Here is a 23,472-nt window from a genome sequence, read left to right on the forward strand (position 1 = left end):
AATGAAATTAGGTGTAAACTGTCTGTTGGGTGACCGCCTTGGCAGCCCGCTATCTGTCCCTCGCACTTAACCTATCGAGCCGCGGCTTGGAACACAAAGAAATCTCAGGTAGCCAGTGAGTGAACGCCTGGCTACCGAGTGTTATCGCACCTAAATCTACCATGATCACAAGGTTTTCATGGCAAGAAAGATTAGAGAGAAAAAACTAAAACCTGACCTTGACTTCTTTTGGGCAGGTTGACGTGGTAGAGTAGGCGGCCGAGAGAAACTGCGTTGGTCTTACCTCTTTTTCTCTAGTCAGCAAGCTTTCAAACTGCGTACCTCACAATAAAGGGCAGCCTCCCTTGTATTGCGTGGACAGCTGGGCTAAAACTCATATAGCGTACGGTCAATGTCCTTTTTGGCCTATTTGTGTAGGGATGCACTCTCTGTTTTCTACCTCTTACAGGGAGCCCAATATACCATAAGACTGGCTTGCGAACACTCGCTCTCTCGTAGCTTTCCCACTTTGCTTAATTTTTAGGCGGCATGCGACCCAGCGCCTATCAGTCGTGCGTCGCATGCCTGCCTAGACCTGCATAGTGCGTGTACTCTCTCTCGCTCTCGCTCGCTTTCTCTCATTCTTTTTCACTACCACTATTGGAGCCCTTCAATTCTCTTTAGCCGCTCCTCGGTAATCATCGATGCTGAAACGAAAGGCCAAATATTAGGCGCAAACATAAAAAATAAGGATATTTATAATTAGTCAAGCAAATCAATATTCCGTAGCACATCAATCTTCAATAAAATATGTATATTATCTTGTATCCATTTTTCAGTAAATTTCTCTTAATTTTATTATTGTGATGTTCGTATCACCTTTATTTATATTACTTTTATTTATATTACTCTTCGTACTCTTGTGGTCTAACGCGTTAATGAGTAAGAATTTGTTTCAATTGTCAAAAATGTTTCTAAATATTAACTTTGAAATAAAATAATAAATGAATATGTATGATCATATGAGTTAGATTTGAAGGAAAGTCAGACTTTACCCTAGTTTCTTATGTGCGAATTGTTCCATAAGCAGAGCTAAAGTCTTTCTTATAAAGGATATAAGTCAGCCCAAGTTTCTTATAGAGCGAAATATTCTATAAGTTGAGCATGAATTATAGAAAAGGAAAGGATTTGCTCAGTTAATCACAATGAGAGAAAGAATTTAGGTATTAGCCAAGTTTGTTCAATCTCATGCGCTCACTTTGCAAGGCTTGGAGTCAATGCCAGCCTGTGCAAAATCAGCGGGTTTATACACAAATTTTCCCGCCTATTTTGCAGGAGAGTTCTATTCGAGAAGTTTTCGAATCTTCGAGAAGAGTAGATAAGCAATGTATGTTCTGGGACACAAAGTAGTCGACACAGGTTGCCGCCAATGTATAAGGGATACATGTATGTTCTGGGACACAAAGGAGCCGCCCGATGAAGGTGTCAAGGTAGTGATACCTTTTAATTTAAGGTGAGACCCCATGCTGAGTGTTTAAAGGGCATTTGATGAACCTTTGACACCCCCCGCGTGCCAGTGGGCCCCTTCGACAGCACCCCCCCCCACACACACACACACACACACCCTCCCACCATCAGAGGTTGTTAAGGTAGGATGCTGTAGAAGTCGGTAGGATGTTTGGTAAACTATATGATGGTCTCTCTCTCACTCTCTCTCTCTCTCTATCCCTTTCTCTCTCGCTCTCCTTCGATAGTAGGGCGCTTATACTGGCTGAGTGTGGACCCTCAGAGAGGGGGTAGCGTCTCTAGCTTGCTAGGCGCGTACATCGTATAGTACGGATGCTGTTTTCTCTCTCTCTCTCTCTCTAAACAGTATTTGATATTCCTTTGACACCTCCCGCTGGGTACCTGAAAGGTAGTCGATGTAGCTTATGGGGCCCCTTCAACAGAGTGAGACCCCATGCTGAGTGTCTAAAAGGCATTTGATGTACCTAGAGATAAGGTTTTTGAGTTAGCCTTGTTTAGTTGCGTTAACATCCCCCACATGCTGACCATCTAAGCTTTTTTTTTGCCTTAGAGATAAGGTTTTTTTTAAGTTAGCCTTGTTTAGTTGCGTTAACATCCTCCAACATGCTAAGCGTTTAAAGCGAAATCAATGTTCTTCTTCCTTTAAAGATTTTTATCAATTTGACTAGAGTTTCTTTTGGAGAGTAGGAATCATCCTGATTTTTTCAAAAATCTTTTCCGGAGTCAATCGTTCGGTAGTGCTCAAGAAGAATACATCGACGAAGCATTTAGTATGTTTTAGTAACTGGTCTTTGGTTTTTATAAAAAAAATTAAAGAAATGGATAGTGTACAAATAATTAGTACAATAAATGCCATGATTATTTTCATGGTTAATGTAAGTATTTTCCACCGGCAATCATCGCTACCAGCAGCAGCAGCAGCAGCATGACTGCCATGCATGACGACCACCTAAGGTAAAATCTATTGAAAGCATCACGAACCCTAGTGTATTTTCTTGTTTTAATAGGAAACCTACACGACCTACCAAACCATGTGGTAGGAAAAACAATTAAAAAATAAAAAATTTTTTGTAATTTAATTAAATTTAATGTAATTTAATAAAATGTATTGATATTAAATTAAATAAATTGATTTAAATTAAAAAAAAAATCTCTCTCTCTTCCTCCCTCCCTTCCTCTCTCACTCTCCTTCAACAGTAAACATGCTGACTAGATGCAAGTCCTAGGAAAGGGGGTAGCGTCTCTAGCTGCTTGCTAGGAGCGTACACCGTATAGCCCTTGGAGAGGGGGTAGCGTCTCTAGCTTGCTAGAAGCATACGTTGTATAGTGTGGATGCTGCTGCTCTCTCTCTTTCTCTCTCTCTCTCGCTCTCCTTTGATTGTAGGGCATTTGGGCCTTTGGAGAGAGGGTAGCATATAGCTTGGCAAGCTATATGCTGCTCTCTCACGCTCTCTCTTTCTCTAAGCAAGTGCTATAGTAGTTTCATTAGATTTCAGGAACCTTACAACCTCACAGTTGATTTTATTTGAATATTAATTAATAAAAGTTATAGAATTTTCGTTTAATTATTAATTTATTGTTCATTCAACTATACATGGAATATAATATAGTCTGTCTATAATCTTTATTTTCAGTAGTTGACATAGCTATATTGAAATATTGATTTGAATTTTTATATGTAATATTGTCAACTTCATTCATACCTTCCATTTCAGATTGCTTCCGTCTAGCTTTTATCCATAAAAACAATCTCTGTGCATCTGTAACGGCACATACAAAGTTAGCTGGTTTATTGTAATGATATGTACATATTATTTCTAATGGGGAAGGTAATGCGTTCATTGGTGGACATCTCATCGCGCTTTCAAGTTCTAAAATTTTTCTAAAAAAAGAAAAAAATTTTTAATTAATAATTATTTTAATTTCTAACAAATAAAATAAATAAATAAAATTACTTACTTTTCAGGTAAAATTTTTTGTAACCATTGTTTCTTTTTTAATCCTTTTACATAAATATTTCTAGAATTATATAAATGATTGTTTAGTACACGTGCTAAATTTTTATATGGAATAAGATTGTATCTCCATAATAAGCCATGATGACACGTTTCTAAGGAATGATTCACTTTTCGACACTTGAAAGGAAGTTGAAACCAATGATATTGTGGTTCAAAGAAAAACACAGTTAGAAAAGTATCTACATCTAATGGTAGATATGCGAGTTCTTTACAAACAAAAGTGTGGTTTAAACTTTGAAAGCCTTGAAAATCTATTACGAAATCCATTTGAAAAGATGCTGAAGTTAATGTGAACTCTACTAGTTTCGAAAACCGTTATGAGAGTGGAGGCATGTGTTTGTTCTATATAAAGCCTATACCTTACTATTCGAAAGTAGAGGGCGCCATAGTCACCATACCTCACCAATCAAAAGTATAGGGCGTCATAGTCACAATATAGTATGATTATAGGTAGTTTTTATTAAATTCCAACAACATATATAATTTCTTTTCTTTTTTATTGAAAAGCATTGTATACATTGATTATATAATGTCTTGTTAATTTCAAACTAATTTTTTAACATCACCATTAATTGGATTATATTGTACAATTCGATCGTGTAATATTAAGCAGTAGGCTGCAGTATCTTCAGCAAAATCAGTCAGAGTTTCAAATTCTAGGCGAACATCGACTGGTGCGCTTTTTAATGTTTCATTTTGTTTGGAGCAGTCTATAACTATTAGCGGCACTTTATTAATGAAATCCTTTTTATTGAGTAACGGCTCGTTATCTTTATCATAATAAGCGTTTTGAAAATTAGTATACATATCGTAGAGAACAGCATACTGATTTTGATTTATATTCAAATTGAGATTTCCATACTGATAGCATTGTGAATTGAGGAATAGCTTCACATTACTAATATTACAATGATCAAAATTACTAGAATTAACACTCGCCGAACTTTTACGTTTAGTTTGAAAAGCTAAAATAACAAAGCGAGGTTTTTCCAATTGATTGGAAGTCTTAACACTCCAAACATGCTTTAATGTACGTGGTAATTTTGGATACTCATATATTTCCCAAGTACGATAACTCATTGTAATTGCACGATCTCGTTCGATCTGATTGAGTAATTTGATTTTTTCTTTGTCTGCAACCATCACATATGGCATCAACCATTCAACCTTAGTTAAAGTAATTTTTGTTTTTTCTGAAGCAGCAGGATTCCCTATTGGAGCACACAAAACAGCATTCAAATCATCTCTTGATCTTGTGAGAATAAGTTCATGCTTGACATTGACTACAATTTTCCGATAATCTTCAGCAAAGCCCATCAACATACTAAGAGGTATAGTAACATCGAAAAAACCTAGAGCATTACATATTAAAACTTCATTGTTATCACCATTCTATCCGGCATTTTCAGCGATAGAGCTCTGACATGAATTGAATGAAAGCCAATTTTTCATGACAGTTGTTAAGCCTACATTTTTCACTTTATCAATTTCAATAGCATTTATTTCATATCGTATTTCCTCAAACAAATGACAGAGGGCGTTGTTGACTAATAAAGTGTTCTCCACTGGCGTAGTACCATCCGGCTTGGTCAACCTACCACAAATATAAATCATACTGCGCGATGGAAGTAGGGATGAATCTTGATGTTGAATTGCTATATGAATTTCATCGCTATTATTGAAATATGATAATGAATAAGGCTGATGCGCATGAACTTCATAATGAGCTATAGACTCATCGAAAGCGACAGCTGAATGAATGTCTACAATTCCCTCCATATTGTTGTTGTTGTTGTTGTTTTATACAACATACTAATATGCACAACATTTTCTTCCACGATTTTCGGCGACTTTTAGTCGCAAACTTTTCAGGAATTGAATGTTCTGAGGTGTGAGCGGTCTGATAGCTCGCTGTTGACTGGCTGCTGTTTGACATATTTGTCTTTTAATATAGCCTCTGCCGCTCTTTATATTGTAAATGATACCCATTACTAAGATATGGTCTTTATATGTACTCGCACCGTGGTGACTTCTCCTCGAAAGTTAACTAGGTTTCCGTCTTGATCAACTATTTGAAAATGATCAATGCTCCTCACAGCGACTGGAAGGTAAATGACGTGAGAGGAAACTTTTATAATCTTATATCCAGGTGGGACTGCTGGGAAAAATTCATATATAGTATGTACTTTGCGATCGTTTATGTAAGAGCCTGTAGTAATATTATACTCTACACGTAAAGCGTTGACTTTGAGTATAGTGACGGGTAAGTCAGAACTATGTGTTTCGTTTTCAACGAGCGTGCGTTTAGTGACGCCTAAAATTGATCCAATAGAATCTTCTGGTTTAAAATGTATTTTTTGACTGCACTGAATGACACTACGTAAAGTATTATTATTTGGTTTCAGGCTAAACGATATACCTTTAGGTGCTAATGCTTCTTTGAGAAAGCTTTCAATATCTTCTATTTCGTAGCTACCAGTCGGTAAAGTGATAGCTTCTTGACCTTCAATGTAAAATTTATTATAACCAACGTCAATGTTTGGTATTGAATTAAATGTTAATAGCTCAACTAGACCAAGAACGTATTTTTTGTTTGGTATCAATTCGATCGGTGGAAAATAATATGATTCGAGTACTGATGATGTTCCCGAGAGACTCAATGTCAGTGTATTCTCCATGACAGATTCATATCAAATGATAGTCATTCGTCGAATGAGTATTTTTTTTACTAGTTGTCTTTTCTATAGTTTGCTTAAAAGAAATTTGAGACAAAGATGGCCGCAATTATATGTATTAAAATCTTGATATCTAATATAATTATACATGATTCTATTAACTTTGAGATAAAGCAATAGATCTATAGGCAGTTGTAGATTACCAAAACTATCAAAATACATACTTTCTTTTTATATGCTACCCAATGAGTACCTGGTCCCCGTTTATTATCTAAATTTACAATAGCTGTCTCTTGATATCGAGGTCCATCGGTCGGTAGAGCATCACGCATAAAAACACCTCGAAAATTTGCAATTTTTAGTATTTTAGCATATTTTCTTATATCATGATCTGTCAGTGCTCGATTAGGTAAAGTTATTTCGAGCTTTTTTTTTTTAAACCTTTTCCACTTGAATATGGTTTCAGATGAAGACCATAACCTTTACGATGTGGTTTCAAATAAAGACCTTTACCAATAGCAATAGCTTCCATAGTTTTATTTTGTCTATGAGCTTCTTTCAATTAATTTTGAGCGGCCTTAGCACTGTTAACGGCTTTTGCTATTGAAGCAGCTCCTCCAGCTAAAGCTCCAGTGGCGCTCAAAGCGGCAAATAATGGAATTAAAAAAGGAAGAGCTCCACCCACTTTACTAGGAATTGGTAGAATACGAGGTATATTTACTCGTATTTCTCTTCTTCCTTCAGCCTTCTTCACAGCTTCTTTAGCGCCTTTTATAGCCGAACGAATGACAAAGAGTGATTGATTACTAGGTACAACACTTCTCGAGGCAGCGTTAATAAGTTTTTTTAATGCAATTGATAGATTTTCACTTTTTACATGTGTCTTTCGTCACTGTCGTTGTTGTTGGCGATTTTTTAATCCCTTACCTCGTTTCTTTCCACGTTTTAAAATTTTAACACTCATAGCAAGTTTACTTTTAACTTTCATTATGTTGGCTACAGTAAATGCAGCAACTATTTCACCAAAACTACTATCTTTCGCTTGCACTCTATCCTAGGTCTGTTTAGCTAGAATTTTGTCGACTTCGTTTCTCGCCTCAATGTTCTCTCGATTCTAAGAATAAGCAATATCGTGATCTTTACAAGCAGCGTCTAGCGGATTTTTTCCAGGATCATCACAAGCAGTTTTTTCAATTTAGTTCCCGGCCCGCAATACTGATAACCAGGCAAATGAGCTTCGAATGGTAAGTTATTAATGATCTTATCACTAAGTCAGCACCACCAGTCTTTCTTTTGTGACAAATAATCATACCTCATCAGAAGACAAAGTCTTAATGAAACGAAAAAATATATAAACAGTCTTTTTATAGTTAGTAGTCTCGTTCGTCGTTCGATCGGTGACTAGAAAACAATATGGACTTCAAAGAGCAACCACTTAAGTTGCAAGTCATAAATTTTGATAATGTGGTTGTGACGGAATAACGAGAAAAAAGACATGATGAACTACTGCCTGACAGTATACGAGAAGTTTTCTGTGGTCCTAGTAACTGTGGGAAAACTAACTGTTTGCTAACAATAATCACACATCCTAATGGACTTAGATTCGAAAACGTTTATGTTTATTCAAAGTCCCTCAATCAACCAAAGTATAAGTTTTTAAAAAATTTATTGGAACCGATTGATGGTATACAGTATTATGCATTCAGTGAGCATGAGGCAGTTGTTTCGCCGGATAAAGCTAATCCAAATTCCATTATGATTTTTGACGATATAGCCACTGAAAAGCAGGATAACGTGAGAGCATTCTTTTGTATGGAAAGACATAAAAAAGTAGATAGTTTCTATCTCTGTCAATCATACGCTCGCATACCGAAGCATCTCATTCGGGATAATGTGAATTTACTAGTTTTGTTTCGACAAGATGATGTGAATATTAAACATATTTACAACGATCATGTTAACTCAGATATGACTTTTGAGAAATTTAAAGCAATTTGTTCAAAAAGTTGGAGAGACGATAATCATGGATTTATAGTTATTGATAGAGATAGACTAATTAATCATGGACGGTATAGAAAAGGATTCGATTCTTTTGCTATAAATATAGCGGAGTGAACGAATGAAGATTATTTAACTTTAGAAATTACAAGCGTCAACATGGCTAATTTTTAAAAAGAAAAGAAGATGCTCGAGCAATTATCTGAGGCTCGAGATACCATCAGACGTAAGTATCAACTAATAAAACGTGACAAAGCTGATTTAGAAAATACATTGAATGAAACTTTTAAACCTATGGTTGATCCATTGAAGAAACTTGTGGAGGTAGCTATTGATAAAACTAACGATATTACTGAACAGGAAACGAACACGGAGAAGAAAATTACGTTCGATAAAGTTTTCAAGTCAAAAACAAAAGCTGACGCTCCCTATAAATCTCGATATTTCAATAGTACTATTAATGACTTAAATTCTACATTACATCCGCTTCATTCTACATTTGAATCCGCTATGTCTATTGCTGATGCTACTGATGATGGTGATGAAGACGAATTTAGTAAGACTAGTGAATCAACACTTAATAGAACTGCAATAAATTTAGACAATGTTAGTTCAAATGTAACTACAAAACAACAAAAACAGCTATTGGATGATTCGATTGTAGGAAACTATATTCGACTATTGCATGAGCCGCAACAGAAAAGTAATTTAGACAAGACATTTGGCGTTCACTTGCATGAAAATACATATGTCATAGGCAATTCTTCCATTTCTTTCCAAAACAATAATGTGACTGTGAATGATAAAACATTCAGCAAGACGCCTGGATTAATGGAACTTCTCTTTCGTAAAGAACCTAATTCTAAATTAATTAGTTCATCGGATATTGAAAATTATATAAAAATTCTTGGAATCATTAACGCTCATCGTAAGACATATGAAACAAATGGAGAATATCGCAATAAGCGTGTAAATAAATTCAAAAAGTATATTGGTCCAAATTTATCTTTAAGTGGTAGAGCTAAGAAGCGAAAATTGACTGTTGATGGAAGAGGTCTTTTTCCTAACTATAAAATAGCAAGAAAAGGAACATTATTTGATTATATATATAGGAATAATCCAAACGAGCTCGTTGATCGATTGAGATTGCTTATCGCCGAACAAACGGCTGGTAATCCCAGTCATATTAATGAAATTCATTCAATCATTGAAGAATTACGTAAAGCTAGCTATATATATTAAGAGAATAATAAATATTCCTCAGTAATAAAATGAGTGTTGATGTGTTTGGACGTATATTGAATGAAAAGGAGGGTAATCGAGGTCCTCCTGGTGTAGGGTATAAAATTACTAAAGACGGACAATACGACGTGGATAACAAAAGAATTTCTAATATAGTTGATCCTCAGGAGAGTAACGATGCAGTAAACTTACGAACGTTGCAAAAAACTAGTGAAGCTAACGTCGATACGCTTACGACTACAATAAATAATCTTAAAAAATCTTTAAATATAATAAGAATACAATTACGATCGTATGGAGATGCGATTCAATATTTACAAACAATACGGCTAAATCCGGTGAATATGGTGGCTGAGACATGATTGTGGTGTTGTTTTTGGCCAAAAAATCTCTCACAAGCAAAGATGAGTGAGCAGGGGCATTATCGTTATGCAAAAGCCATGAATTGTATTTCCACAATTTTGGGCGTTTTCTTCGTATTGCTTCTCGCAAACGGCGCATAACTTCAAGATAATACTGTTTATTGACCGTACGTCCATATGGTAAGAACTCCTGATGCACGACGCCATGGTAATCGAAGAAAACGGTGAGCAAAACTTTGACATTTGATCGAACTTGGCGTGCTTTTTTCGGTCTTGGCTCATCTGGGCTCTTTCATTGGGACTATTGGACTTTGGTTTCGATATCATAACCATATACCCATGATTCGTCACCAGTTATGACCCTTTTTAGTAAATCTGGATCATCGTTGACGTCATTCAACAGTTCTTGAGCGATGCTCATGCGACGGTTCTTTTGGTCAAAATTTAGCAATTTCGGAAGAAACTTCGCTGACACACGTCTCATGCCCAAAACGTTAGAAAAAATTTCATGGCACGAGCCAAGCGATATACCAACATCCGCAGCAACTTCTCTGATAGTGATTCAACAATTTTCTTCACTACTTGAACGTTTTTATCAGTTGTTGACGTGCTTGGGCGTCCAGAGCCAGGCTCGTCATTGGCATCTTCCCGGCCATCTTGGAAGAGTTTGTACCACTTGTAAACATTTTTTTTACTCAGAACAGTTTCACCGTATGCCACCGTCAACATTTCAAGTGTTTCGGAGCACTTTATTTTATTTTTTACACAAAATTTGATGCAAATCCTTTGATCCATATTTTTCGATAGCAAGAAATCGCCGAGCACGCAAAACACTTATAACCTTTACGCCTCTCACAACCAAACAAAAAATGCTATACACTTGAAACTTGGTACAGATGTTCGGGAAGAGTGTACCAACATAACAAAACAAAAAAATCGATAATCGAAAGTACGTTGCCCGTGAAATTTGAAAAGTCACCTTACTTTTTGAACACACCTTGTATATATCAACATCTTGAAATTCATATACGAGGCTATCTGTATCAGTATAAAGTAATTTTGCTTTATGAGGTAGACTTTCTTTTATGTAGCCATAGTGGAAGTCATATACTAATGTTTTTGAGAGATCTAGCATACAAAGTCCAATATATATTGGTTTTTTAATACTAATAGACGTCCATGATAAGTGTATTGCTACTAAATTTTCATCAAAGATTGAACTACTAAGAAAGTTGGGTTGGGCGATCCGTGCTTCTGCTCCATATTTGCCACTCCATGCACTAATTAATTTAACGTCTTTTCGTTTCCTTTCATCCTTCATAGTCTTTCCGTATACTGCATTAATCATGAGTTTATAGAATAACTTTACAAATTCATTTTTATCTTGTTTTCTTTTTTCTGTATTCAAATCTACATAAGTTTTAAGCCACGGCTTTTGATTAAACTGAAGGGCTCCGTGTATTTGTTTTCTTTTGAGTCCGTATTTAATAGCCTGCTTTAACGCTCTATAATGAGTGACATACCGTTCTTTATTATACAGTGTTGTTAAAAGTTTTTTTTGTCTTGATCCCGGTGGTGTGTTATGTTCAGGACAAAGTGGAAGGTCCTTATGTTCGTCGTGTAGTTCTTCTGGATACTCTAGATCAACTTCTAAATTATATCCTCATTATTATCGGAAACATTGAAAAAATTAGGATCATCGATGTTCGAGACCCCCTTAAAATTTTTATATGATAATGATTGCGTCATCGCCCATCCATATGAATTGTTAACATCAAAGTACATCAAAGTCTTGCTAGGTTCCTTTTCATTATATTCTTAGCCTATATTTCGATTGTTAGCTTTTGAGGATCTATTACAGCATTGACTAATACCTCCTCGAATACCTTTTTAGTTGAATAAAACTATGTCTATATCGGTTAAAAGTTCTAGCTCAATTTTTCTACAGTTTAACATAGCATCCCATGTTAATCCAGGAGTAGTATAATAGTGTGCTGGGTCGAGTTGATACGCTTCCATACAAGTTTTACGAAAATTTTCAAAAATATCGGCTAAGAGTAATACGTCAGGTTTTAGATATAAATCAGAATACTGTCCTGAATCAATGATTTCAAATGCATTCCACACTTTTTGAGCATGCTCATAGTCAGCTTCAGAGATGTTGCTATCTATCAATTAACTATGAAAATCTTCGATAAGTGGTAATTGAGTTTGTTTTAATCTTTCAAAACTGTTACCATACTCATATGGAAAAACGCCTTTTCTCTTCAATAATTCTATTTATGTTTTTGTATATATATCTATCTTGAATTCATGCTCTACGATATTTAGTTTGGTTAGCTATGAAGACAGTTTTTCGAGAGATGATGGCATAAAACGAAACGAATCAATAAATCGAAAATTTATAGTACTACCGTCCACGTGTTTTGTGAAAGCTATATATCTTTCCTTGTTTTCAGCTAAAACAGTCACATTTCCCTCAAGATGAGAGCTAGTAGCTATTTCTTTTATTATAATATGAGAATCATATCCAGTAAGGTTATGGAAGACGACTGGTATAAAATAAGGATTCTTATAATTTAAATTACAGGATGCGTGAGCAGCACCTGTAAATCGGCCCATCAAATAACAATGATCTCTAGCTCTTGTTTCATCACGTTGAAAATATTTTCTACAAATATGACACATTTTGCTCATCTTGAAATTCATTTGATTACGCCATGATAGATTCATTTCTATTGCATTCTTATATATTTGATTCATTTCATCTAACAAAATCTGAAATTGTTTGATAACACAAGCCGACAAGGAAAAAAACCCAGAAACCAGACAGTACGTTCCCAAAGGTTTTTGGTGCGCTGAAACCGAATCTGACCTCAGAATTGCTCCATCACCCTAGGTTTTCAAGAAATCCTAACCTAAAAATTTAAAAAACACGATTTTTCACTATATTTCGCGTAGTATTACGTTGTAAGCCAATTTTATTTTAAAAAACGAGTAATGCTGTCTCAAAGTACTACTCTTACCCTTTTTTCAGATTTAAAAAATCTTTTTTTTCCATCGAGATATCGTAGATTGAATTTGAGTGATTTAGCGATTTCGTTACAGCACGAAATAGTGGCGAATTTCCGAATAAGGAGTTATAGTGTAATTATATGTTTTTTGGATCACTGAATCCAAATTTAACGTCAGAATGACTCTATAATCTCAATTCCCTTAATCCTAGAGCCCCATAACCTGCGACGCTGTAACCCCTGATCGACATACCCCACTTTCCTTAACCCTCGAGCCCTTTAACCTACTGCGGTATAACCCCCGACCCTCACACCCCAATTTCCTTAACCCTCGAGTCCTTTAACCTGCTGCGGTATAACCCCCGACCCTCATACCCCAATGTCCTCAACCCTCGAGCCTTTAACCTGCGAAGCTATAACCCCTGACCTCACACCCCAATTTCCTCAACCCTCGAGCCCTATTACCGCGACGCTATAACCCCCAACCCTCATACCGAAATTCGCTACGCAGAATACCTCAAGCCTCTAAATTATATTCAACCCCCGAGCCCTGCAAGTCTGCAACCTCAGACTCCTTTGCCAGAATTTCCTCAATCAGCACTTCAAGCTGCTATCGTATAACCGTAAGTCTCTACATTTCAATCCTTGTATCCTACGCAGCTTTCAATTACGCGTTTTAAATCTCATTTATTCAGTTTGTGAGTGTTGCATCTGAATATCTGCAACCCTACAGTTTTTTACTTCTTTTTTTTATGAAAACGGTGTCGTTTATCTTGAAATGAACGTTTAAGAGATTTGCGTCTATGATAATCTGTCAACGTATCGTGTCGGTGTAGAGCCCAGCAATAGTCAGCCATCATGCTCTCATTCCATCTACCTTGATAATGTTCCTCATTGTTTCTGAAATCTTGATGAAATCTTTAACCCATTTCTTCACTGAACTCCCCAACATTGTCCGGAAAGTTCCAAATGTGAAAACAAAAAGTGTATTTTTAGGCTCATCAAACACCCTAATTTTTGAAAATTCTGTAGCATTGTCGACACAATAGTTTTGTATTTAGGGTCCCGGTGGTTTCCGAGAAAATTCTCGGTGACACTTTTGAAACTTATCCAAGCATTTCTCTCATTAGTCGTCATTGTCAAGAGGAATTCATCATCTTTCATAAGTGCTCGAATGTCTGGCCCTACAAATATGCCTTCCTTAATTTTCGTTTCAGACCATTTAGGAAATTTGCCCTGAAGATACTTGTAACATTCGCCTTCCTTATCTAGTGCCTTGACGAATTGCTTCATCAAGCCCAGTTTTATATGGAGTGGAGGTAACAAGATATGTTTAGTATCAACAAGGTTCTCATGGACGACATTGTGTGATCCAACAACCATTCCGATTCTTTTCGTCCATTCTTTCCGAACCCAATGTTCTTCTCGTGCACGACTGTCCCAGAGACACAAAAAACAGGGGTGCTTCGTATTTCCAGATTGCAAGCCAACTAATATATTGATCATCTTGAAATCACCACAAACGAGCCATTTGTGTTCGTTGTAATTGATTTTCTCAAGAAGGAATCGAAAGTTATCGTGAGACTCTTTCATCACAGTGGAATGAGCAATGGGAATAGCTGCATACTCATTACCATTGTGCAGAAGTACTGCCTTGAGACTTTGTACAGATGCATCCATGAAGAGTCGCCAGTTCTCTGGATTATAACCTCCTTGCATTACATGTAAACTGATGAGATGCTTTATATCGTTGCAGTAAACAAGGTTATCCACGCAAGTAAAATATGGCCGAAATTTAATACGTCTCTTCCTGTAAATAGAAACTTTTGTCTCAGGTAATAAAAGATTTCTTTCTTTTAGTCTTGAAGCTAAGAATTCTGAAGAATCTTTCGGAAGATTCAAATCACGGATCAGATCATCCAAAGAATTTTGGTCGAAAAGTTTGGGCTTTTCTGAGTCAGAAAAATCTTCTTCGTCACTACTGCTGCTTTTGTCTGTTACCGGAACTTCTATTGGTTGAAGTTTTTTTGGCTCAGAATCAGAATTTTTTTTTCTTTCTATTTTTCCATACTGAGCTGCTGTTACACTAGAAACGTTCGGATAAAGGAGAGAAGCTTTGTTATTATGATTAAAACCTAAAGTATCACATTTAAAAAAGTAACAGTCATCATGGTGATTTTTAGGTTCTCGCCATATTGTTGGTTGGAGAACAACTTCGGTTTTAGTTTTATTCCAGTTTTTCAAACTTCGGCGACAGTCTTCACAAATATATTTAGGAACCCATGGTTTGTCTAAATTCTTCATAGGTGTCTCGTAACATTCTTCAAAATGATCTTTAATGATATCAGTGATTGATTGACGAAGTCGAGCTACCTCAAATTTACCGCAGATATTACAAAAGGAATCGATTTTTCCTTTGCATGGAATTCTACATGCCGACATCTTCAATAACTTATAAGTTAATTGGAAATCACAAGTAATATTATAAACTTATTCTAATAACGAAATGGGTAAATATAACTAAATTTCTAGAAGACAAAGTAATAATAAAGATCAGTAAAAGTACTGCACGCAGTGTTATATGAGAAATAATAGAAAGTATTTAATTCCAGTGACTTATCCGTTAGCCTGCCGCTCAAACACGATCCCTAACACGGATGAAGAACGAAGCACAAAAATTTGTAGTTTTTGAGCAATGTCATACACGGTTATCCTCAAGTAAGGAAATGTAGGCCCTAAGTGAATCTGGTATCTGCTAACGTAGATACTTTCTTCATCGTTAGTAGACCAGAAAAATGTAAGATTAAAAATCCTAACTGATCGATTTCGCAAGTTATAGTCACTTGTATGTAAACGTAAATTTTACTTATATACGTAAGTTGGATATGAATTTTCCTATCACAGACACAAATTCATCTACCTTCTTTTACCGCAGAAATGACGTCTATCGTTGTTCCATTGACCCAGCGGTATTCCCCGTCCACCAAACCCGAATCTCTTTAACCATCGATAGGGCCGGGGGTTATAGCTTCGCAGGTTAAAGGCTTGAGGGTTAAGGAAATTGGGGTGTGAGGGTCGGGGGTTATACCGCAGCAGGTTAAAGGGCTCGAGAGTTAAGGACTTTGGAGTATGTCGGTCAGGGGTTACAGCGTCGCAGGTTATGGGGCTCTAGGGTTAAGGGAATTGAGATTATAGAGTCATTCTTACGTTAAATTTTGATTCAGTGACCCAAAAAACATATAATTACACTATAGTTCCTTATTCGGAAATTCGCCACTATTTTGTGCTGTAACGAAATCGCTAAATCACTCAAATTCAATCTACGATATCTCGATGGAAAAAAAAGATTTTTTAAATCTGAAAAAAGGGTTTTGAAGGGTAAGAGTAGTACTTTGAGATAGCATTACTCGTTTTTTAAAATAAAATTGGCTTACGACGTAATACTACGCGAAATATAGTGAAAAATCGTGTTTTTTGAACTTTTAGGTTAGGATTTCTCGAAAACCTAGGGTGATGGAGCAATTTTGAGGTTAGATTCGGTTTCAGCGCACCAAAAACCTTTGGGAACGTACTGCCTGGTTTCTGGGTTTTTCCATTTTTTAAATTTTGTCGGCCTGTGTAATCCATTGTGCGGGTGATTGTTCTTCATTCAGTTTTTTTCTATACATCTTAAAGACTGATTTGGAATCATCATAACTACATTTTATATAAAGCCCCACACTGAAGATTTCATGATCTTGGAAGGATCGTCCATTATTTACTGGTTTCAATAAGCACTCTAAATCAGCATAGATAATAAATGGAACCATTTCTTTTCGATCATAATGATTAAATTTCAGAAGTGGAAAATTAGGTAGATTAACTCTATATTTATTTAATTTTAAACAATCTGTCTCATGAATATTCAATTTTTGTTTATTATTAAAATAGTGGAGACAGCGTTCACAGAGATAAATTTGTACAGTATGTTTCGTTACTTGACTTCTAACAAGAGCAGATAAGTTTTTAATCCATATATAGTGGAATTTTAATTTGAAATTATCATTGTTATCTGATCTATTAGATTTTTCTGTTTCATTCTCATCAATATAATCGCTTTGTAGTAACAAAAGATTTACATGCTTATCTTGTTTTAAAGTTGATATATAATATGGTGAGACTTCGAATTTAAAACCGTATTTTTATAGTATGTATAGATTTATTGAAATACTATTTAATTTTTCAAATTTAGGAATATTCTTTACCTCAACAGGAAAGTTTATATCATCGAGTTTCATTTCATTCGCAAAGGGCATATGATTTTGAACTCTTTCGCTATGAAATCTAGCTAGATGAAGACAGGCAAGCACAGCCCATTTAAAACATTCATTATCTGTATTTTGAACGTTGATAATTGCTTCTTTATCTGCTATTTGTTTTGGTAGTTGAATATATGCGCCATGTTTGAAAGGATTAAATTTATTTATATTAACAGTAATACCGATGATAGTTTTTAATGTCTAACCGGAATCTTTTTCTTGAAATTCTTCTAAATTTTTAAGTATAACATCTTCAACATTTTCTGTAAACCATAATTTAAGATCTATCGTTCTATAAATAGAAACATTTTCGGTGTTGAAAAACTTTACTTGAATGTCCTCTACATTATCATTTATTACGGTAAATTGAGCTGACATTTTTATATTTATTTTTAGAGCATTATGAATTGAAAGATATTTTGGTATTTGTAGTTGTAATAGTTTATTTGCTGCTTTTAAGAATGACTTTATATCTGTATGTTCTTGATTGGCTATGAATGCAGTAATGATACGTTTTTCAAATGCTGAATTTATTTCACGCCAAATAACTGCGACCCCTTCAATTTGGTTTGGAATGACTCGTAATGAATTAACATTTCCTCCGACTTTTATGGAATTATTTAAATTAATTTCGATTGAATTCAAATGGGTAGCGCATGTTTGACACCTCTGTCGTATTGCTCTACTTAAGTTAGGCCGTAACATATATTCTTCAAAAGAATTCAAAGCGGTAATTATTATATTTTTCCATCTATTAAAATCATCCTTATTAGCGTCTGAGTTGTAATAGGCTTTCCATAAATCGCGTACTGTATTTTCAAAATAAGAATAAGAGCATAAGCGCCCTAATTTCGAAGGAGAGCGAGAGAGAGAGAGAGACAGAGAGAGAGACCATCATATAGTTTACCAAACACCCTACCGACTTCTACAGCATCTTACCTTAACAACCTCTGAAGGTGGGAGGGTGGGTGGGGGGGGGCACTGTCAAAGGGGCCCACTGGCATGCGGGAGGTGTCAAACGAACATCAAATGCCTTTTAGACACTCAGCATGGTGTCTGACCATAAATTAAAAGGTGTCACTATCGTGACACCTTCATCGGGCGGCTCCTTTGTATCCCAGAACATACATTGCTTATCTACTGAGAAGTATTCGCAAATTTTAAGAAATGAATTTTCTAAATTTACAAGTAAATAAACATTAATACTAAAGTTTTAAAACGTGTAAACTTTACAAAATTAGTTATTGGTCGTTTTAGTATAATTTACAATTATCACAAATAGTATCGTCAAAAGTTATTAACTAATAAAGTTAATTAATGTAATATTACAATATTTACAATAATACAATATTAAATTTTTACATAACTTCATAGTTTATTAATTTTAGAAGTAATTTCTACAAATAAATCCTAAAATTAGTTAATAACATTTAAATTATAACAAATTTTCATATTTGTAACGGTTTTTTCTATAATCTTATAATGTTATTATTATTATTATTATTAACCAGAGTATAGTACAAAATATTACAACAAGTAGTAATAATTATACAATTTTACATTACAAATTTGTAACCCGGCAGAGGATAAACCTGTTCGCTGGTCTGGTATTTTAAAACTACTAAACACTTAAAGAAAATTAAGAAAAAAAAAACAAAAAACTTAAAACTAAGAGTCGGTTTGTATAATAGATTATACTATTTCACAGATGGTAATTACTAGATTAATTATTTAAGATTTTTAAATTATAAAGCTATCATTATAATTTGCAAAATTAACGCTTTCGTTCTATATACAACTTAATGTTTAAATAAATTATTGATTATTTATTTATTAATTACAGTTATAATTAAACTGTTATTCAGGAAACCAATTCTTACTCATGTTTTTAAGATATTCATTATGAATTTGGAATATTCGTATTTTTCTAATAATTAATATTTATAATGTAATAAATAAATTATCTTTGCATATTAAAATTCATTATTATTTAATAATTAAACGCAATTAGAATTATTATAATCTAAATCTATGTATTAAAATCTATATAAAAAATGCTTTGTTTCATCAAAATTACTTTTAATTAACATTTTATTCAAATAACATAAACTATTATATCTATATCTATAAGTTTATGACGTCACGCTCCTTATATGGTCATGAAACCATGGATATGAATCCATGGTCATAAAATTAGACTCTTGTACTAAGACAATCAAATAATAGGTGGCGCCGTTTAATATGCTAATTGATGTAAACAGATTGATGAGTTTAACGGGTTGCAGTGATTCAGTGAAATAATAAACTAGCTCATAGATAGGACCGTTACATTATAGTACATATCATAACTTTTTATACTTTATCAAATTTTTAAATATTTTAGTAAAGATATGTGATATCATAGCAATACAGTTTCATTCACAGTTGGCATAATTATTCTATACGTTGTTATAATTTTAAATATATTATATTCTATAAATATATTATTACAATTCTCTATTAACACGTTAAATATAAAGTGCTCCTTAATAGAAAGTGGTAGTGATACATTTATCGATTATTATTTATGCAAGATTTCTATTAATCTGTTCTAAATTTTTCGAATGCCTCTCAAGACAGCATCTTAAGAGGTATCCTATGTTATACGCTCCTTTTCATAAAAATGATGCTATATGTAGCAAAGTTCTGCAATAGCGCATAGTAGACTGTCATTAAAGCGTTTCAGTTTATGAACTTTGACGTAACATAAACAATATATCATGTTTTTTTATTATATATTTGATATGATATAATTCCCATTTAAATCTGGAATCTACTACTATTCCTAAATACATATAACATTACACTCTTTTAAGTGGCTTATTCATAAAATATATATAAAGTTCTTTGATTTGGAAAATTACTTCGAAAAAATGTCACTGACTCATCATTATTCAAGGGTGAAAAAATCGTCTTAGTAAAAACAATGATTGTCGGGAAAGCTTTTTATATCCTACTAATGATTTTATCAAATATGAATTATTTGTATAATTTTACAGTGTTAATAATGGAGTTATTGAAGGCTGTGTAGTCATGGAATCGCCAAATTTGAAATGGAATATTTTAGATTGTATGCTTGTAAAAGACTTCATTTGTGAACAAACTAGATGTTATTATTACAATTATGGCAGTATTCCTGTTTCTGCATCTCAGGGGTAAGGAGGTGAGCTTACTATAAATATTTATTGAAAAAAAGTTTATTCAGATATACTTATTCTTCTTATAGGTTTTGGTAGAATAAAGTATTATAAAATTATCATTTCGTTTACTTTTTAATTTTTATGATACTATATTAATAAAATAAGGAAAATAGCAAGTATTTTTTCTCCTTTTTTCTTCTTTATAAGATAAAACTATATAGACAAGAACAGTAATAAATGAAAACTGTAATTTTTGATTATATTTGGGATTGTGCGTAAATTAGACTGGTTTACAAAATAAAAGAAGTTATTTAACTTTTGTATCTTTATGTATTTTGATGCTTTAATCACAAATCAGAAGTCTGTTTATCTCGATCAATTCTAGTTCAAGGTAAAATTAAGGAAAATTCGTATAACGATGCAAGATAATATTCTTACTGATCTTTTTGGTGACTAAATATGAATAGAGGTTCTTTAGATCTTACCAAGTCAAAGTAAAATTCATTCAATTTGGGATGTGCTTATTTTATAAAATAGGGATCTTTTGAGTTATATATTTCATTATAATTTTTATTATTATCCAGAAGTTATTTTTACTTTTTCATATAAAGAAGTCATTTTATACTATTACAAAAATATAGTAATTTTATGTGTGCAACTAGAATGCTTTATTAATATAATTTAGGTGATACTAAATCTGAATGTAATATCTATTGCTATACAGGGTGTCCCATTTTAAAGGAACCACCCCGAACGACGGTTGGCGTTGTACAAAAAAATTGTTGAGACAACAGTTGTTTGGGACAATGGGGGCAACATATCTGTGAAATCCGATTTGACCTTGAGATTCATTTTCAAGATCATTTGAAGGTCAAAGTCATTTTTTGAATAGGAACCCAATAACTCGATAACCCCAATAACCCCAATAACCCAATAACCAAGAGATATTTTGAATAAGGACCCTCATTTTTTATCCCGGATTTGGAAAGAGCGGAAAATTTTACGTTCAGATAACGTATTATGTGTGGGGTGCGGTTAATCCCCTCCCCCCCGCCTAAAGTCATGTAGGGGTCAAATTTATGATTTCCTTCATCTATGCACAGGGATGTTCGGGCAAGAGTAAGGTTAATTGTAATAACCCAATAACTCGATAACCCAAATATAACCCAATAATCCAATAACCCGATAACCCCAATATATATAATTCAATAACCCCAATAACCCAAAAAAATTGTAGAGTCAAACAACAGTGACCTTGAGCTTAAACTTCAGGTTGTTTTTCAAAGTAGACTTCATGTATTCAAAGCCTAATACTAAGCCTGTATTAACCTCACCCTTGCCCCGGTGGTATGGAGGGGTGAACCGCTCCCCGAACATAATACTTTATTTAAACGTAGAATTTCCCGCTCTTGTCGAATCGGGGATAAAAAATGGGGGTCCTTATTCAAAATATTTCTTGGTTATTGTGTTATTGGGGTTATTGAGTATCGGAGTTATTGGGTTATTACAATTAACCTTACCTTTGCCCGTTCATCCCTGTGCATAGATGAAGAAAATCATAAATTTGACCCCTACATGACCTTAAGCGGGGGGTGGGGGGTTAACCGTACCCCACACATAATACGTTATCTGAACGTAGAATTTTCCGCTCTTTCCGAATCCGGAATCAAAAATATGGGTTGCTATTCAAAAAATGACTTTGAAAATAAATCTCAAGGTCAAATCGGATTTCACAGAAAGGTTGCCCCCATTGTCCCAAACAACTGTTTTCTGAACAATTTTTTTGTACAACGCCAACCGTCCAAAGTTTCGGGGTGGTTCCTTTAAAATGGGACAACCTGTATATTGTATTGCTATAACCTTAGACTTAAGGTAACTTTACAGACAAATATAAAAATTATACTCGAACGATAAGATCTCAGGTATTATAATACTCATTCATTTATCTCGCTACGTCCTCTTTGTCCGTATTTCTACACCATATCTAAAATATAAATTCTTATTATTTATAGAAAATTGGCATAGATTGATGGAAAGTTCATGTAAAAAGACGTCGATATTTAAATTTTCAGACCTCTAGAAATAATTCTGGCTTTATGTATAAAAACATTTTTTTTCTCCTGGATCAAAGTTATCATAAAAATTCTGAAAAAACTCATGGCAATGAAAAATCGAAACCGAAATAACTCTAAATATATTAAATATTTTCAAATTGAAATGCACTCTAAAAAATTCACAAAGGTTTCAATGAATTTTTTCATATAGCCTATTATTTCTCATCTAGTATCAAACCTATTTTTGTACCGTGCCCCCGTGAGCAAAAGAACGTGGCCACAAAAAGCGACTTTTATAAAGTATGAGGTATTTAAAAAAAAATATTTTGAATACTTTAAAAATAAAATGCCAAAGTCTAAATTCTATTTAATGATCCCCCCTTCCGTAAGTTATTTTAGTTTTAAGATAAACATTGATAAGTTTTATTTGAAAAAATTATTTTTTTGTGCAAGCAATATACGCTATACGATAGACAGCACAGAAAACAGCAGACGGCATTTGTTACACGGAAGACGATGCAAGGTATGTGGTTCACGACGGAAGACGGTGGACATTTGGCGGTACACGGAAATCGGTTGACCGTATATGGTTTGCAGAAGACGGCAGCTAGTACACGGAAGATGGCGAACAGTAGTAAATATACGGAAAACGACGGGTATTGTATAATACGCGGAAGACGGTGTACAGTATACGGTAGGAGGCAGACAGCGCAGCGTATATGACAGTTTTACGTCTTGGGCCTTAGCTAACCGTTAAAACCTAACATTTAAAGCGTTCTAATATAAAATCTAGTGGATAAGGCTCACTTATGTTTCACACATATATTTTAGCTATTGTGCAGAAATACGGACAAAGAGGAAGTAGCGAGATAAATGAATGAGTATTATAATACCTGAGATCTTATCGTTGAGATGTCTCGTGGAACAGGCTGAGAAATACAGAAATAGACTAGTTTAGTATTTTTCTGATCAAATAATTGTTATTTAGCATTTAACAAAATATTTTAGGTACGTTTACAGATGTAATTACCAAATATGTATATAATTACACCAAATTTACGTATGTAGTACGGAGATTTGAGATACAGTTTTTGGCTTGAACTCTTACGAATTTCCTGCCACGACG

At 34.3% G+C, this 23,472-nt stretch overlaps 1 protein-coding gene across 1 annotated transcript in view; it reads left to right on the forward strand.

Annotated features, from left to right (window-relative positions):
* The window catches only part of LOC131672227 (uncharacterized), a 376,536-nt gene that overhangs the window by 222,221 nt on the left and 130,843 nt on the right, over nucleotides 1–23,472 (forward strand). The window contains exon 3 of the mRNA XM_058949318.1: nucleotides 20,152–20,307. Within this exon, the coding sequence (XP_058805301.1) occupies nucleotides 20,152–20,307 (156 nt within the window). The remainder of the gene's footprint in view (nucleotides 1–20,151; nucleotides 20,308–23,472) is intronic.

Source organism: Phymastichus coffea, unplaced genomic scaffold (assembly GCF_024137745.1).
Source record: "Phymastichus coffea isolate CEN01 unplaced genomic scaffold, Cenicafe_Pcof_1.1 PCOF00011, whole genome shotgun sequence".
NCBI lineage: Eukaryota > Metazoa > Arthropoda > Insecta > Hymenoptera > Eulophidae > Phymastichus > Phymastichus coffea.